The sequence below is a fragment of the Hippocampus guttulatus genome, chromosome 14 (assembly GCF_054856545.1).
Source record: "Hippocampus guttulatus isolate MCC_2025c chromosome 14, RoL_Hgut_1.0, whole genome shotgun sequence".
Lineage (NCBI taxonomy): Eukaryota > Metazoa > Chordata > Actinopteri > Syngnathiformes > Syngnathidae > Hippocampus > Hippocampus guttulatus.
Genome location: NC_141274.1, coordinates 10,591,113 through 10,609,457, shown reverse-complemented (window position 1 = coordinate 10,609,457; position 18,345 = coordinate 10,591,113). Strand labels below are relative to the sequence as shown.

Sequence of the window (18,345 nt, the reverse complement as noted above, 5' to 3'; positions counted from 1 at the left end):
AGCCCACTGGGTCTCAGCAACGGAATAAGGTGCGATGAACATAAAGAGGAAAGAAAGATGGATGAGGACGGCGGGCAAGCCAGAGGGCTGATGTGCGGCGCCAAGACAGAACGGGAGAGAAATGGGATGGCGACAGAAGATGGTGAAGGAAATGAAGTTCGGGAAAGAGGATGATCAATGAACAATTTTACAACTCTGCCAGTCAGTCGCACTTGTGGCCTGTGGTTTACGATTATCATACTGGTGATAAATTTGAGTCCAATGCCCCCCACCCTCCTCCCCCGCCAAAATAAAATCTCCTCGCGGCCTTTCCGAGATACATTCTGAAGTTGCAATGACCAGAGCTGCACACATAAGGCTTCTGTCGCCAATGGACAGACATACAATTCCATGCAAAAGCAACGAAAAATTTACCCCTGCTATCATGGAATCGGTCCAAAATACATCCATCCCATCCATTTTCCGAACCGCTTGATCCTCACTAGGGTCGCGGGGGGTGCTGGAGCCTATCCCAGCCGTCTCCGGGCAGTAGGCGGGGGACACCCTGAATCAGTTGCCAGCCAATCGCAGGGCACGCAGAGACGAACAACCATCCACGCCCACACTCACACCTAGGGACAATTTAGAGCGTCCAATCAGCCTGCCATGCATGTTTTTGGAATGTGGGAGGAAACCGGAGTACCCGGAGAAAACCCACGCAGGCCCGGGGAGAACATGCAAACTCCACACAGGGAGGCCGGAGCTGGAATTGAACCCGGTACCTCTGCACTGTGAAGCCGACGTGCTAACCACTGGACTACCGGGCCGCCGGTCCAAAATACAGTCAACCAAAATATTTCGAGGATCTTCCGTCATCGTCATCAAGATGACAACGGGCGTCCCTAAAAAGGGGCCCCGAATTTCCGTCTGAAGGAGGATGCGGACCATCGCCGCCAACCAAAGTCACGTGACGCTCGAGAGGAGCAAAGCGGAAGCGACCGATGACGTCTCTGGCGTGCGCTTTGGTTTCAAAAACGCTCAACAGAAAAATATACGCAGTTGCAATTGGACTCGGGTGTAAAGATGGAATAGCTTTTCAATCATGGTGAATGGCTGCATCTGGCTATTTGAATCTGAATGAGAAATCAGTGGCTGGGTGTCCAGTGTTGATTCATGAAAAAGGATTTTGTTGATGGGCTTCAACAACAACAACAAACAACATGGCTGATTTCGACTGTGTTGTCTTATCATCGGACTGCTCAATTCAAGTGCCCGGTCAGATTCACACCTCCCTTGACAAATCCCATCAATTCCCCCCTGCCAAATAAGCGAGCAAGGCCGCCCTCCGTTATTTCACGCTCTCCAATAACTGTCACGTTTATGGAGTGACAAAGAAGCCCCCTGAGGAAAATGATGAATAACCGACACCATACGGACACACGATTTCTGCTTCCTCAGCTTGTCACGCCGAAAAGTGCCGTTGATGCGGATGTCTGCGGGCGCAAACCGACGAGCGCTTTGATTCGTTCACACACTTGGCGACCCCGTTCAGATTGTCCGTGGCAGCCCCCAAGCACCCGCTTCGAGATGATTAATGTGGACAAAAAGAGGCATCATAAAATCATTGTACTCGCATCTTCTCGCTAATTTGCTGTTCGGCTCTCAATAACGAGATTGTTTAATGTCCAAATTTGGGAGATTCGCAACGGTCTTTTACCCCTCCCGGGTTATTGTCTCCCACACAACAATGGACAGTGTCCACATGAGAAAGCCCGATTGTTCAACGTTGCAGCAGCGAGCGGGGTGATAAATCGCTTTTGCACCCATTCATATTTGCACATGTTGTCGTTTTGCTTTGGTAAATCTTCCCGGCTTCCAAGCTTTTCTTCTTTAGATTGCTTCTTGACTCGGCATTATTTGCACACTTGCGTTTTATCAGCATGACCAGACTGCTGCACACTTAATACCGCCAACTAGGGAATTTGTTATATTTATTTCTTTTTATGAACAGATTCATTAAAAATAAATAAATTGTGAAGTGAACTTTCCCAACACTGAGTGGACTACGCCACCGTTTGGAACAAAATGATTTCAAGACATTTGAAGGCAAAGGAAAGAAATGGAAAGTCTCTTTCTGAAATGACTAGAAGCCCGTCGAGTGAAATTGAAAAAGTGTATTTTGACTCAAAGCATTCACGGGTTTTAACCACCGTGCGCGCAAACCTACACTTCAAGAAGGATGTCATTTGTAAAATGCGCATTTCTGCAATAATGCGTTCGTCTATACCTCCATGTGTTCACGCTTATCTTCCGTGACAAGAAAAAGACACACCTGGGGCCCCACCGAACAGCATTCAAAGCTTTTTTGGGAGGAGTTGGCGGGGAGGGCGGGTCTTTTTTTTCCCTTCAAACCAGCAACGTGCGGCGAATGTGGGATTTGAGTAAACATTGCGCCTTCCCGGGGGGAATGTTTGGGAGAAGCAGAATAATTTGACACAATGATTATGTCATTTTCTTTTGTTTTGGACCGACGATGCACGACGGCATTGTGCCGTGGGAGGAATTGAGTCCTGCTCGTGGACAATTGCAAGCAGCTTAACTTTTTTTTTCTTTTTTCTCGCATCGTTTTGAGTGACAAATGATACTTTGTGCAAAATTGCGCTCTCACAATGGGACGATTTGAACATAGCGTGCTTTGGCGCACTTAGCCGTCCTCCTTCTCTCCCCCCACTTGTCTCAACTCAGACTGACTGTACTGCACTCAAATGTGCCTCCGAACATTGATGTGCCCCATTACCGCAACTTTCCAGACTTAAATTCGTCAAAAGATGTTTTGCAAGTGTCCTGTTTCCACTGTGCGCGGTGGCAGCTGTCATTTGCGACTGGCGTGCGGAACGGCAACTTCGGTCATACAGCACGTGCGGTTTGAGCAAGCAAATACCGCTAAAGCCCACTTGTTCCCAGAAAAACTCAGGTGCTCAGCATGTCCAAATGTATAGTGGTACCTCTACTTACAACCGTCTCTTCATACGAAATTTTCAAGTTACGAAACGCCTCAACAGGAAAACATTGCGTCTCGTTACGAAAGAAATTTCAAGATACGAACGGTAAAAATACAGTATGGGCTGCTAGTCGCAGCTGCGGGTTTCCTGAACGCACCATAGTTATAGCTGCTCTGCCATTGGCTATTACCGAGCATCTTCCTGGCATCCCATTGGCTAAGAGGCACCTCGACCGTACCTGTCTAAGTGTGCATAGAGATAGAAATGTGTCTATGCAGCGTCGTCGTCATTCGCCCCTCGGGCCATGAAGCGGTCCGATAGTTTTACGTAAATGCGAATCACCCAGAAAAAGTGTTCACCGGTCGGGTGTTTTTTTTTTACATCATACACAACTCTCATTTATTGTGCAATAATCTAATTGTAACATCGATGTCACATTTTGATGCATTTTTATGCTTTAGAAAACATTTGTGTATGAATTTTGGGGGGCTTGGAACGGATTAGGGCAGTTACATTGAAAAAGCGTCTCTCCTTACAAAATTTTTCTAGTTAAGAAATTTCTTCCAGAACCAATTAATTTCTTAAGTAGAGGTACCACTGTACCACTGTCAGAATGCACCATGAGCACTGTGATTTAAAAAAAATAAAAGCTTTCCAAAGCCCTTTATGAAAATGTAAGACACAATAGTAGACCGAGTCCAACTGCTTCAAGGCCGACAGAAGTCGATGTCAATCAACATCACGTCTCCAAAAGGTTTATGGTGGTCATTTTAAGATGGACTTGATGGTTTTGCGCTTCGTAGCAGCGGGGGCTCTTCGGACCCCAGGTTTCGAACAGATCTGCAGGGACACGGAACCCATTTGACACGAGTCAGTCTGCAACAAGGTGGTGCATCGCGTCATGAACGGACTGTCAGGCCTCGGGCATGGCGTTCACAGCCGCCTCCTCGGCAACCTTCCTCAAGCATCCTCCAAGATATATTCTCCGCTCGTGTATCATGCGGTGACAGGCTGTGAGTCAAGCATTTAAAACATGGCGCTCGAGTGACACACGTGGCCCGATAAAGTAGAGGGATGTGGCAGACCTTCATTTCGGACCTGTGGACAATAAATCTGGATGGAGCCGCGGTGTCACACTTCATCTGAGCCTCGGCCATATTAAGTTGCAGAGCTGCAGCGGCCGCGCTTGCAAGGACACTGTCGGAGGAAAAGGGCGGCGATGGTGGAGGAAACGCATGAGTTGAAAGGAAGGAAGGGCGAAGGGGTGAGGAGCCAAATATGGCGGCACAGACGTCATCTCTCGCGCAAATCAGCAAGCGCCCTCATGGCGGATGCGGATTCAATCCATCTGTCAATCTCCCGCTCGGGTCTTCCCCGAAAGATACTTGAACGGCTCGACTTGGGGCAGGATATCATCCCTGATCCGGAGATTCTAATTGACAGTCGAGTAGACAGTCACACTTGAACAAAGTTACTATTCCATCCCCTCACACATGTTCCGAAAGCGACAAGAGCACAGATCACAAGCAGGGAGGAGTGGAACAAGTGGCCACCACTGGCAACCTAGGGGGAGCTTTTGAAAGAATGAGCGATTGTCACCTGACATTTTTTCCCCCCTTTCCCGTCTCATATGTGCGATTTTCCTTCATAAACCTCTTTAGCCACGCGTCGATGGCAGTTGGACCTTCTGTGTATGCACAATGAGAGGGCAGGAATAAATCCCGCTAAACCGTTGAGAGAAAAGTCGCACTTTTAAGTTCGCTCGAAGTTCAATGCTTGATTTTTATGGCAGATTTGGGCGTTTGAGCTTCTTATGAAGCGATACCACAATAAAGAGAGAAATGTTCTGAAAGCATCTTAAACATAACAGTGAGCTCGTTTGGTTATGGATGGAGAAACTGTACATTTTTGGTTTTCCCCTCTCCAAATACCCCGATGGGATTCGTGAATATTGACGTTTTGTGATGACGACTTGCACATGAGTGGGCCTGGTAATAGTAGGCGTGTATAAGATTAAAAAGAAAAAAAAATGAGCGCAACCCATTCAATCGCATTAGTTCAGCGCGGATTCGGCAGGCGCCATTTCTCTGCGTTGCGTGCGACTGCTTCGAAAAGGATTATCCTTTGCTGTAGCCAGACCCCCCCCCCCCCCCCCCCCCGTTGTAAACACCTCGCCGCAGTTGACCTGGAAGTGTAAGAAAATACCAACTCGCCCGGTCCCGCTGAGATGAGTAAATGCAGTTGATCTTCACCACAGAACCCGGGTGTCTTAATTCCAACCCAATTAGGACAGAATGTGGAGATGTTGTCAGAGTAAATGTCGCGGAACATTTTTCTCGGGTAATGCAGTGCATCAAGGGTGCCGTTTGGGGAGGAGCGCAGACCTTGGAGAGAAACAGTAACGTTGCCATTTGACTTTCCCCGGGCACAGATAGCCACGCTTTGCGTAGGACAAAGTGGCGCATCATTTAGAAGGCCACTTCAACGGCAAATGCCAACTTCTGATTACGTGGGCCCACTTTTAATTGCCACACGGTGGTTGACATCTTGAAGCACTCACTGCTTTCTCGGGGTGAATCTTGTTCTCATTGTCTGGACTGGCAAAACAGACAAAAGTGCAGACATGTCGCCAAAAATAAATCATCGTTCCCGATGTCCAAGTCTCAATTTCAAGTCCTTCATTTTCCATTTGCCGATTTTGCTGACAACGAAACACCTTCATAATGTTAACTTCATGGTAACGACCAGATTTTTGCCACAAAATAGTGAAAAGAACTTTGTCATCATGAACTATGGGAAGCTAACTGCCGCCGCGACCTTGCTTAGGAACAAAATGCACAGCGCGGGATTCCCCTCCATTGCTTAGCAACAACACAGATCGACTCGCGCATTGTTGTACTTCCGGAGGCATGGCGCGCACGCTCTGAAAACACATCCGGTAAACGGAAGCCAATCTGGCTGTCCGTGACGGCTGAAATTGTCTCTCGCTTTGGAAGGGGAATCTTCCACACAAAGCGTCAATCGACAATCATCCGAAGTGGCCGCAAGGTCATGGCAGAGTCACAACAAACTACGGTCAGAACGTACAGATTCGTTCTGTCCCTCGAGGGACGTCGGAACCAGGTTGGACGCTCTTCGCAATTGTTTTATCAGGATGCTGCTTTCATGACAATAAAAAAAATGATGCAGAAGAAGAAGAATCGGTTGATCACCCAGTAGGGGAGATTCCCGACTTAATTAGATATTTGTTTGGTCTTCATTAAAAAGCAGTCATGCTTTTCATTCAAAATCAGAAAGACATTGAACCCAAAAGCATCCAACCCAAGAGATGAGTGCTGCGGTAAACAACAGTTGAAGTTGTCTGTTTTCTTTTGGGGCTCTTGTGTTAATTTGACATTGTTGAATTAATTGTTATGCATTTCTTGTGGAATGTTCTTTGCACATTTAAAGTTCACTTTGTTGAAATTGCTGAGGATAAGCGGCCCCTTGCATTTCACACACTTGGGCAAATCAACATGGCGGCAACTCCTCATGGAAAGCACTGCAGCGAGAAGCAAACACATGAACCGGTGGTGCGATGAGGGGCATGGGTCTTCAGCTTTAAAAAAAAAAAAAAAAAAAGTCTGGGCTCCACCACTTCATTGTCAACACAATAATGAATGGCTGCAACTAATAAAGGTTGACTCAAAAAAAGCCCAGTGTCATCAAAGACATCAAATGTGCACCACATGACATAATCGTGTCAAATAAAAATAAAGACGTGCGTAATTTGGTCGTTGCAGGGAACACAGTGCCGTCCCAATAAGGTTCAAACCGAAGCACCTGCTGATTTGGGAAAAATATATCGATATAACTTTACTTAGTTCTAATTTAAGTCTGCTTTGGGCATTTTTCACCAGGCGTAACCCCCGCAATGTGATTCTGTTTCTCAGCGGAGATCACCGTCTGCCTGCATTATATTTTTCAGTGCATGCTGATGTCAAGCAATCATGTTAATATCCCTCAACAGCAATCCAGAAAACCAAAAGCACCAACGTCACCGGACAAAAGAATACAATTCCTTTGCCCAGTGTGAGTTTTACTTCTACCTCGGCTCACCTTATTTTCTGTCTGAGAAAAAAAAAAATCATATGAAGTTGCCAAGACATTTCCTCGACTTGTTGAGAGCAGCCGCTGTGTGGGCCAAGTCATGAACAGCAGAGTTCATTTTTAACTGCACTCAAAGCAAGTGAGGAGGACATAACTTTGGAGAATTAGTCTCGCTTGTCATTTGAATGAAGATGAGCTGATATTCCAAAGCGTTATGTGGGGAGGAAATTAGCGCTCATTGAAATGCCTTTATTTGGATTAAGATGATAAGCACAAGCAGCTGCTCAGGGGCAGCATCGGATCTGCGGTACAAACTCCAATTCCAATGAAGTTAGGACATTGTGTAAACCCCATTAAAAAAAAAAAAGAAGTTGGTTCTCAAGTTTAGCAACTTTGGCATTTGTAAGAGTCTTGTTTGTTGCTGGGTTTTTTGTTTTTTTTTTGCTGCACAAATAGTGACAATACTTTTGCTCCCTCTGCCTGCACCCAACTGTTCATGAAGGACATTGGGTTCAGCGTGTGCAGTTCTCTATTGAGTCTACAAAATCATGATGATGATGATGATGATGCTCTGATTCCCACGGCACCTGCGCGCCCCGCTCCCCCCCTCTCGGCCTCTACGTCAGCAACCTTCGCTCGGCCAAGAGTGATTTAAACACGGCCAGAGAGGGAAGGTGTCTGTGGGAGAGACTGAAGCATCTGTAGAAAGAGAGAGCGTGAGTGTGCATGCAGACTGCCACACGGTGGAGCAAAGCCTGCTCGAACTTTTTTTTCCTTTTGCCCCCCCCCCCCCAATTATTCCCGTACATTCCCTTCTTGTACACTTTACTAAGTTCTGCCCCCCCCCCCCAAATAAACTTTTGCACGAAATTACTACACTTTGGCTTTTAATCAGAATTCCGATGGTTGGACGTCAAATCCTTTGTCCACTCGCGCGCATTAAGAGAAAGCCCAACAACTGTGGCGTAATTGTGGCGGACTGTTAGTATCGGTGGCCACCCAGCGCGCCGCCACCGCCGCGATGCTTTTGTCCAACGTGAGCATCTGCGCGGGCTTCAACAGCGCCCTGCACGCCGGAGCCGGGGAAGGGCACCCGGACCTTGGGGGCGGCTCTCGGCGCTCCACCCTCACTCCGACGGGGAATCTCGTCGTCGCCGTGTGCTTGGGCTTCATCGGCACTTTTGGACTCGCGAACAACTTGCTGGTGCTGGTGCTCTACTGCCGCTACAAGATCCTGCGCTCGCCCATCAACTTGCTCCTGCTTAACATTTCCGTCAGCGACTTGCTGGTGTGCCTGTTGGGGACGCCGTTCAGCTTCGCGGCCAGCACGCAGGGAAGGTGGCTCATTGGAACCAAGGGCTGCGTGTGGTACGGCTTCGCCAACTCGCTCTTTGGTAAGTTACGCTACGTTCGTGGATTTCTTTGCGGGCCGTTTCGCGAGCGACCGGGGCCGCGGTCGTGCACTCGGCGCGCGCCGGATGCCCACGCGCGACGCGTCCGAATTCAATTTTTCCGCAATGTTGTGTTTCGCACAAGTTCGATTCGAGCCTGGAAACGTTTCGCTCAGCGTGCGCGAATAGGGGCAGGTTGACGTATTCTACCAGACGGACAAGTTTGCACTGCGCTCCTTGTTCATTGGAGCTGTCGTCATTGTATTTCACGGTGGAAGCCACCCCCGATTCCGCACGAGACGGCAGTTGCGCATCACGTCCCCGAATGCAGCAATTAATGACGTCCGCTGGTGTAAATGAGCGTTGTTCCTATTGGAGGGCTACTTTGGAAGACGTCCTTCCGCGTCTCGCAGTCTGCGTGAGGGGCTGCAGAGTGCCACAGTGCACGAATGCGATCGTGAGAGGCGACATGTAAGTGCGCTCATGAACGCGACCCTACTACACGCGCGTCCTTTGTTTTGTCGTGACGGCCTGTGCGGCCGTTATAGTGGCAGTGGCGTATTTGGCTGCTTCTGACCGCACACGCACGCGCAAGGGTCGGGCAGGGTGCAATCGGTCGTTAAATATCTTATTTTATTGTTGTGTACTTGATATTGTTAGTGCGCCCGAGGCAAGAGACGCTCCATTGCCCCTCATTTAGCTGTGCTGCAAGCAGGCTCTTTGGGTTATGAGCGGGGCGGAGGCACAGGCGGAATACGGACAGTTTGGAATAAGAAATGGGACCCTAGTGTACATTTGATGGGATCGTAGAGAGTGAGCGCGGTGATGGCAAGCGGCCCGTTCAATGTCTGCGTCTCTATAAACTGTGGGGGCTGCAGAAATTCATATACTCGTCATTTCATCAGAAAACCGCTCATCTGCATACCGACTACAATACATTGATACGCACAACAGTTGCAACACTAAATCAAGAGCTGTATCAAAAATGGAACCTTCGTGAAGTTAATCATGTGCAGCCGCGATCAACGTAACCATAGAGAGATGTATTCAGGCTAATTTTATGACAACGAAAAAGGCATGAATTTGCACGTGTGCTTATTTAAATTGTATGCGTGTTCCTTCAATATCATTTCTAATTTGGGTCTTGGGCTGAAAAAATACGAGAAGCCTCGAATAGAATATCGAGCATTGTCACAGACATTATTTTGTAGAAGTAACTGGGTCATCACACACGGCCACGAACGATCGTGGTGGAAAGCCGTCTCCGAGTGGCTGCTTCGCAGCGGTGATCTGTAATTGCCCACGGGCCCCTGGGGGTCTCCTTGCAGGCTTTCAGAAACTTATTTGGCACTCTTGGATCTTCTGCATGGATCTCAGCGATTCAGTTTCTGCTTCCTCAATGTTCAAACAACAAAACAAGTGGATTGTGTTCACTCCCACAACAGCGGAAAAGCACCTCTCTATCAGCCACTTGACGACAAAAATACAAAAAGAAAGAACACTCGACCCGCACCATTAGACTACACGTTGCACAGGGGCTTGTGCCACGTATGAAAATAGAACCTTAATGTGTTTTTAACAACTCAAATGTCATCTATTGTTACAAAATATTTGGTAAATCATTTTTGCAATGACCTGGGAGGGAATAACTAAGATCTCCCTCTAATTTCTTCACATCATGAATGAGTGAGTGACCAATGCATAATCAATAATTTTCTAAATAGGTATCTGAAAGTGCCTGTCTGGCTTTAAATCTGTTTCATTACGACGAGCCATCCCCACATTTGTTAAAAGCGCAATATAGAATCCAACTACGTCAGCGCTGTCCTTCTTTATATGTTTTTGTCATTGATCTTGTTCTCATTACTTGTTTGCGCACCTCAGGACACAACCATCAATCCCGCAAATTTTATGTTCAGCTGCTTTGCAAACGTTTCCTCGAGCTCGTCCGTCTTCACAATGAAAGCTTGTCGCCTTTAGAAATGACGTTTAATCGGATCAGAAAGTAACACTGAATAAAAAATGTATACGTTTTCAGAAAGTCTTAGCTCGACATTCTTTTTTACAAGTGCATACAAAATGAGCCGCAGTCGCCCGTAATATCTTTCCTCCGCTGAAACTTTTGTGGCAGGGCTCATAAATCTTTGGCTGGAAAGCATATTATGGGTTTCAAAAAGATGATTTTGCTTCCACTATTTGTTGCGTTGAAACACAATCTGGAATCGTCTTTCCAACATCGCCAAAACTGTTGAAAGAAGACATTTGCTCTTCTATTGGGTGGCACACCAGGCTAAGTGGACATGTGCACATCCAAAATTGTGTTTGAGAAAGCAGAGAGCAAGTCGCCCAGTGAGCCTTATTCATCAAAAGAGTCGGACTGGCTCTATTTTTGACATTGGCCACCCTGTTCCTTATCATGTCAAATGCTGAAACGTTCACGTTTTTGCGCTCAACTTGGCTCAATCGAATATTTCCCTTCGCTCATGAGCCTCGCTGGAATCCATCCAATTTAAGATGAAAACCGACTCTCACACTTTCATTTCTGTGGGGAAAATTTGGCAATTTCCAAAACAGGATGACTTGATTTCAACTGCAGCGCCGATAACAAAGCGGGCCACCCGATACCCCCGTCTGAGCTTGAACTGTCGCCTCAACCTCTCTAACTCAAGTGAGATTAAGATCTGAAGATGTGTTCCGCGAATGTCCATAGGAGCCAATTTTAATCTGATCCGACATGAGTTGGGCTTCCGCGAGCCGCGGGGGTGACACATTGAAAGTCTGTATTTAACTCAGACATCATTAGCATCTGCATTTGGAATGGCTGAATTCGCCCCTAATGGGCTCATCAAAACCAAGGAAAGCGTGAGAAAGTGTCCAAGACGGGATTGGATAGAACGTGCTGGCTTCAGTTTTGATCAAGTGACGCTTTCTTGACACATTTCAATGCAGCTTTTGCGATGATGAATGTCGCCTTGACAGTCGAAATAGATTTAAAAGGCAGTGCTGCCAACGTCCGGGTTGCCATCTTGATAAGGTTTGTTCTTGTCTCAAGACGATTTGCTCGTGATCGGCTGCATTGCACTCACAGGAGCCCTGTCATTCATTTCAGTTTTGGATTGAACTTCCTTTGCTTTTATTTTATCGGGTGCAAACATTTTTGGGCGCGCGTATTTTCCCGTGTCATACACTGTGCAATACATTTGACCCATTCACCTCTGCTGGCCACCTCTGACGAGGTGGCTGTCCAGAGCTTCCCATTTGTTCGCGCCCTTTCTGAATTTCATCAATGCCGCATGTCTGTGCATCCTGTTGGAGTCCTGCTCCTGCCTCAAGTGGACTCTGCACAGTCACTGGATTAACCTTGCAGTGCTGAGCACACTTGCTGCATACTGAAGTTAGATGGCCTATGTGCAAGCACGCGCGCCCGCGCCCGCACACGCACACGCACACAGACATCTATAATGTGAGCACAAAGATGGATGAACATGCACGCATCCGGAAGAGGGCAAATGCATCTGAAAATGGGCGTCTGGTAGACAAAGCACCTGGCTGGAGTGGAGGTTACTTTGTCATGATGGTGCAAAAGTGGTCATCGCATGGAGAACAAAGAACAACATGCAGCGTCATAAAGGTCAGAGAGCGTTAGCCGGCTGATGAGCCGGGGCCGGCGGAGACAGAAATGTGACTAGAGGGCGACCGAGTCGGATCACGACGGTGTTATGTTTTTGCGTTTGAAGACGTGGGGTACGGCTCAATCCCGTGTTTTTCATTCAGTCTGTCTGTTCCTAGATACGCGGTTGTCGGAGGTGACATTAGGAGCATGATGCTTTCTGGCAGACTTTTCAGGCAGAGATCTAAGAAAGTGTCTCAGCTAAGGATGGAATGAAGATCCTTTCTTTTTTCTTGATCTCATCAGAACGCTCTCGATTTCAGGAAATTTGATTCAGCGGTTGTCTTTGATCCGTTCATTTGATTTGAGATGCCGTGAAGCAAAAGTTGTGTTCGCTATGACGTTACGTTACTGTCTTGGGGGCAGAAGGCGGGGGGACACCCTGAACCGGTTGCCAGTCAATCGCAGGGCACACGTAGACGAACAACCATTCGCGCTCACAACCACACTGAGGGACAATTTTGAGTGTTCCATTTACCTGCCACGCATGTTTTTGGAATGTGGGAGGAAACCGGAGTACCCGGAGGAAACCCGCGCAGGCACGGGGAGAACGTGCAAACTCCACACAGGAAGTGCCGGAGCCGGAATCGAACGCTGCACTTCAGCACTGCGAGGCGGACGTGCTAACCAGTCAACCAACATTCCGCCACTAAAACTCTAATTATTTAGTTGAATTGCTAAACTTAAAATGTTATCAATTATTGTTGCTTTGAAATGTTTAGGTGTTTTTTAAATTTATTTTACAGACTAGTTTGTGACCAAAAAAAAAAAAAAAAAAAAAGGCTGAGGCACAAGAACTTCACACTGGCACTATACTTTCACTACAGCACTGGCACGGGCGCAGGAACCTGAAGACTGTGGCAGATGTGCTCACAGCGGGTTGCCAAAGTGCGGTCGGTAGCCAAGTCCAGTCGTCGAGAGCCCCTATTCAGCCTGTTTTACATGATCCCCTCCTCCAACACACCCGAGCCAAATGATCAGCTCATCAGCAAGCTTTGCAGAAGCCTGATAAGTGCTAACCACGCTAACCTTCCTGCCGATGTGAAAACCGGTTTTGCTAAAGCTGTCCAGTTGAATCAGCAGCACGATTTGATAAAAGAGAGGGTCTTCAGTGTACTGATCAGCCCACTGCGCATCCGCTGTGGGTACTCTTTCCCGAATCAATGGAAGAAGGGTGCCCATTTTCTCGATATTGATCATTCAATGGGCCATTCTGTATTCTGTTTAACCAATTGCACGCATCATTGCTGCCTGATAATTACAGGGAATCACTTTGGCGAATAAGATTATAGATCAGAAAACCACACGTTACAATGATTTTTGGGACTGCAGGCAGTGTTATGTTAAGATACAAACACGATTCAATGAACCACAGAAACAAAAACATTTTGGTAGACTGGCGCTCGCGCTCTTCTTGGCGTGAAACTTAATTTCTTCATTTTTGTGCCAGCGCAAATCTAGTCGAGTGTGTTTGGGGCCCCGTTGTGCTCATGTGGCCGTGCGGGCGCGTGAAGCAGCCTCGCCCCTGACGCAGGTGATAATTTGGTGACAGAAAGTAGTCTGCCCTTCATTTTCAGCGTGGTCAATATCAGACATGAGTAGAAATGTCTATATTTTGGGATTAATGTATGGCCATACAGAAAGAGGAAGGTCGAACAGTTGTTTGGGAATTGTATACTGTCGCGCATAACGAATGAAAGCTGAATTCATAAAACAGGGACAACAGACCAGAGTTCAGTAATTCATCCACGAAAAAAGGTAATGTCTTCTGTCTGTACAGTCTCCGATTGGCCATTTTGGTCACGCCATGAGTTTAGAAATAATAATTACAAATTCCAAGATTGGGCCAGAGAGGGTTGGATTTTTCAAAAGCTCATTTTAATCATATTCTACTGTCAGGTCATACAAACGCTACCATTGAAGTGAATGACATATTTTCAGTGCCCGCTATTAAAAAAGCTGGGGGGGGGGGGGGTTGTTTTTTGTTTTTTATGTTTGTGCATTGTTAAGTTGTTAGAACTTTCTAAAGTGGTGTTTTGTTAAAGGTGTTTTACCGTTTGCTAATCGTGGTCTTTTCGATGCATCTAAATATTTATGATCTCACTGCAGGCATTGTGTCCCTCATCTCTCTGGCTGTCCTCTCCTACGAGCGCTACATCACCATGATGACACCCACTCAGGCCGACTCATCCAACTACTGCAAGGTCTGCCTGGGCATCATCCTTTCGTGGGTCTATTCCCTCATCTGGACCCTGCCGCCGCTTATCGGTTGGAGTCACTACGGTCCAGAAGGACCAGGGACCACCTGCTCCGTCAACTGGAAAGCCAAGACGGCGAATAACATATCTTACATCGTGTGTCTATTTATCTTCTGCCTCATTGTGCCATTGTTGGTGATCGTGTTCTGCTATGGAAAGCTGCTGTGCGCCATCAAACAGGTCAGTTCAAACGGGGCTCGGGGTACGTTTGCTGCATCAACACAATCGAAGCAAGTGAGCCAGGAACACTCGAAATTGTCCCGTGGTGCGATTGTGAGCGCGAACGGTTGTTCGTCTACGTGTGCCCTGCGATTGGCTGGCAACCAATTGAGGGTGTACCGCGCCTACTGCCCGAGCAAGCCTGCGACCCTCGTGAAGATAAGCAGATTAGAAAATGGATGGATGGAATAATTAATACATTATATACACCAACACCAAAACAAATCATGAAAAAAAAACATTCCCACCATTAATGAGACCGCATTAAAGGGCCTCAAACTCTGATCCTCGAGGGCCGGGAAACTTGTTTGACGCCTGGAGGTGAATCCCAAATTAAATTCAGATATTCTCATGGTCCTTTTTTTTCTTTTGATAGATAGATAGGTAGAGAGAGAGAGATACACACACGCGCACGCAAAGTGCACTGTTTGCAACAAGTCCCAGATCAAATTTTCCAAGATATCAAGCTCCTCCGTCTGTGAGCAAGCATCATGCCTTGCCAAATAAACAATGACATGTGTCATTGTTTATTTGGCACGCTCGTGTCTTATCTTATAAAACTGCCCAACAATCTGATGCGTGATATTGACACAGCAAAGTCCTGGAAAGACTGGACATCATCAGTCTTGGAACAACAGCGCAGCCTTCCTTCAATAAAGACAAATCGAAGACCTGTGTAAACACGGCCTTTTTTTTTTTTTTTTTTTTAATTGAAAAATCTAAGTTGTTCCTTTTAGAAGTCTACGCTTTCTCCATTTCAGAGTTGGTATCTCATCGATAGCAAAGAATTATGTGCGTGTTCGAAGAAAGCACCAAAGGGAAAGGACTCATATTTAGTTCTATTTGGTGCTGAGACATCTTATTCTCACCTCATGCTGTTACTTTCTGCAAAACAGTTCCTCTCATGTCTGTTACGGTGTATGACGCCTGCACTTCCTTTGCGGAAAATGACAGTGCGTGAACCCGTCTTTATCTTTCGCAGCCTTTGGGGTGCTCTCCCGGCACACAATACAATGCCACGCGTCAGCTCTTATTGGCGGTGATGTTGGATGATATCATTTGGGACATATTAAAGGGGACAGGCCAACTCAACGCAGAAAGCCGAAATCCCTTATCTAATAACGGGGCAGTCAATTGAACAGTCCGCATGGGGGTGACCAAGGTTCAAAGTGGGGCTTGACGGTGGGTGCAGCCCGAGGTCGATGAGAAAACAGGAGAGATTTGTCTTCTTTGTGCCCCAAAAAGGAAAAAACAACAACAACAACCAGAGCTGTCAAATATTACAAATGATCCCATGGTGTGGTTTGCCTGTTAACACCGATTGTTCCGGATGCTTTCATCATCATGGGGCAAATTGCTCAAACAGGTTGAAAACCAAACAAAAAAAGGAGGTCAATAATTGGGATATTTGACAACATGCCAATTGCACATATGGTATTATTTCCGGTGATTTCACTAATAGTGGGGGTTACTTGTCCCTCTGCTTCGAAAAACATCGTACAGATCGTTTCATTGTGTTCATAGTGCAGCTATGCATCTTGTATAGTTATCGGTTCTATTTTTACAACTAAAAATGTTTTGGCTACACTATCGCCTTCAATTGAAGTTGCTCCATCATCTCTCAACATGTCATGAATGCTGCTACAGGCTGCAACGACAAACCAAAGTTGAATGTGCCGTCATTTTAATTGTCTTTGCGATTAAAGAATTGAAGTCGTAAGCTGATGATGGTTTTTAGAAGAGCAGCTGCTTGCTGGGGCGATGTACCGCGATTTGCGTACGATCTGATTAGTTGACTAATCGCGGCCAGCAAAATAATCATTTGTGGCAGCCCTAAATTGAGAATTGTGATTGGATAGCCTACAAGGATGGGGTTAGCGCTTCAGATCACATTAGCTATAAAATATGGCTAATATACTCAGAAAATGCTGTTAGGATGACATAATACAATCCAAAGTAATGGTTCCGTCTTCATCTCATGAGTTCTGGCTTAATGATACGTGCCCAATGAGTAAATGAACGGGGCATCTTCACAGATCGCTTCACTTTGCCGCATCCGACGCGGCTTCGGCGTCGCTGAATATGTCATGTAAATGTTGTCTGTGGTCATACAGTGCTGCGGGTGTCGCAATTTCAAGACTATTAACTGCATGCAGAGACCAGCATAGCATCATCAAAAATATGGAGCAAAGCGCTGTCTGCAGGGCAATACTATCAGAATAATTGCACCCCCCCCCCCACCCCCATGCATTTCACGTGCCCCCCTGAAGACTGAGGTCTGGCGAGCCACACATGTCCCCCAAACCAGTGGTCTGAATGCAACTTATAGAGTTCCTGTGATTATTTAGCAATTCACTCATGCGCTAAATTTCTCCAACATCCTTTAGGCTATGTGACACAGTTAGAAATGGAGTGCGGGAGGGTGGGAGGGTCGGGGAAAGGGGGTGTGGGGGGAATGAAGATATCAAGAGAGAGCGTAGCAGCGAGAGAGATGAAAGAGAAGGGGTTGGGTGTGCTGGTTTGGGAATCCTTTTCAGACTGCTGGGCCCACATCAAATGAAGTGACCTTGCATCAGTCTGGTGTAAATTCATTCGCCACAAGCATTTTTACCCCCAAGTCTCGGACCATTTGGTAATGCTAATGACGTGCTATCATATCATCCAATGTAGGCACAGGGTACTGGAGAACATTTCAATGCAAATGAGGTACTCTTGGGATGGAAAAAAATTGAACCACCCACTTTACCGTAAAGTAAAATAATTTCTTCGAAGTGAGAGAGGACGTGCGTCTCTTTGAGAGAAGTGCTCTTGTTCAAGTATCATGTTCCATAAGGAATAAGAACCATTTGTTATATCACAAACATACCAGACATCCTATGCCTCTAACTATATACAGTATATACTGGATATATACCGTGTCTTAATTTATAAAGAAGACAAATGCAAAAGAGAAGACTCACAATGACAATCCCTGAATCAAAACAACAAAATACACATTGGCGTCTTGGTGAGAGACGGCTGGGGAAGAGACGAACGAGGGCAGGAGAGGAGTTGATTGGCTGCAGGGGCGGGGCAAGAAAACCAGACTCAGACCAGATGAGACACTTGGAGATAAAATCAATATCGGTGTCGGTTTTGATTTACACAGGGAGCTATTTATTTAAGACATGATCAATAAAGTCAGAATTGAATTGATCAGACCATGTGAAATTTTGGAAGCGTAACTTTCAGCATGTTTTTCATTCATGGTGTTGTCCCCAAGTTTTGGGCCAGAGCTTTTGGGCCGACATTGACTTTTGAAAACCATATTGTAAGCAGTGAGTTTCTGGGCCTGCCAAGATGCAATAAAATTCCATCCAAGCGATTACGTTCTGGGGAATAAAATATGACATCTTCCAATAACCTTGACTTTTGGTTGACAAAATCCAATCATTTTATCCATTCGTCCCTCGTGGCATCGAGGAGTACGGCACATTGGTGGAAATAGGACAACTCGGAAACACGATGCCCCCAGCAAGGTTCCGAATAGCGCTGCTGGATTAAACTGACATCATACCATGCCGAAGTAGGAAAAATATTCTCAATATTTTGATTTGTGGGACCGAGGGAGCGGATGATTTAACGTCCTTGATGCGCTCTGGGACAATTGAATAATAAACGGATGGGTTTCAATGTAGGATTTGTATTGAGTACAAAGAAAAGAAAAAAAGAATCAATCTTCCCGAGGAAAGTCTGCG

General features: G+C 46.4%; 1 protein-coding gene across 1 annotated transcript in view; it reads left to right on the top strand.

Moving 5' to 3' along the window:
- The first annotated feature begins 8,025 nt into the window (after positions 1 to 8,025).
- The window catches only part of LOC147194994 (vertebrate ancient opsin-like), a 34,091-nt gene continuing 23,771 nt past the window's right edge, over positions 8,026 to 18,345 (top strand). Inside the window, exons 1-2 of the mRNA XM_086129981.1 lie at positions 8,026 to 8,464; positions 14,241 to 14,569. Of these exons, the coding sequence (XP_085986107.1) occupies positions 8,092 to 8,464; positions 14,241 to 14,569 (702 nt within the window). The 5' untranslated portion in view covers positions 8,026 to 8,091. The remainder of the gene's footprint in view (positions 8,465 to 14,240; positions 14,570 to 18,345) is intronic.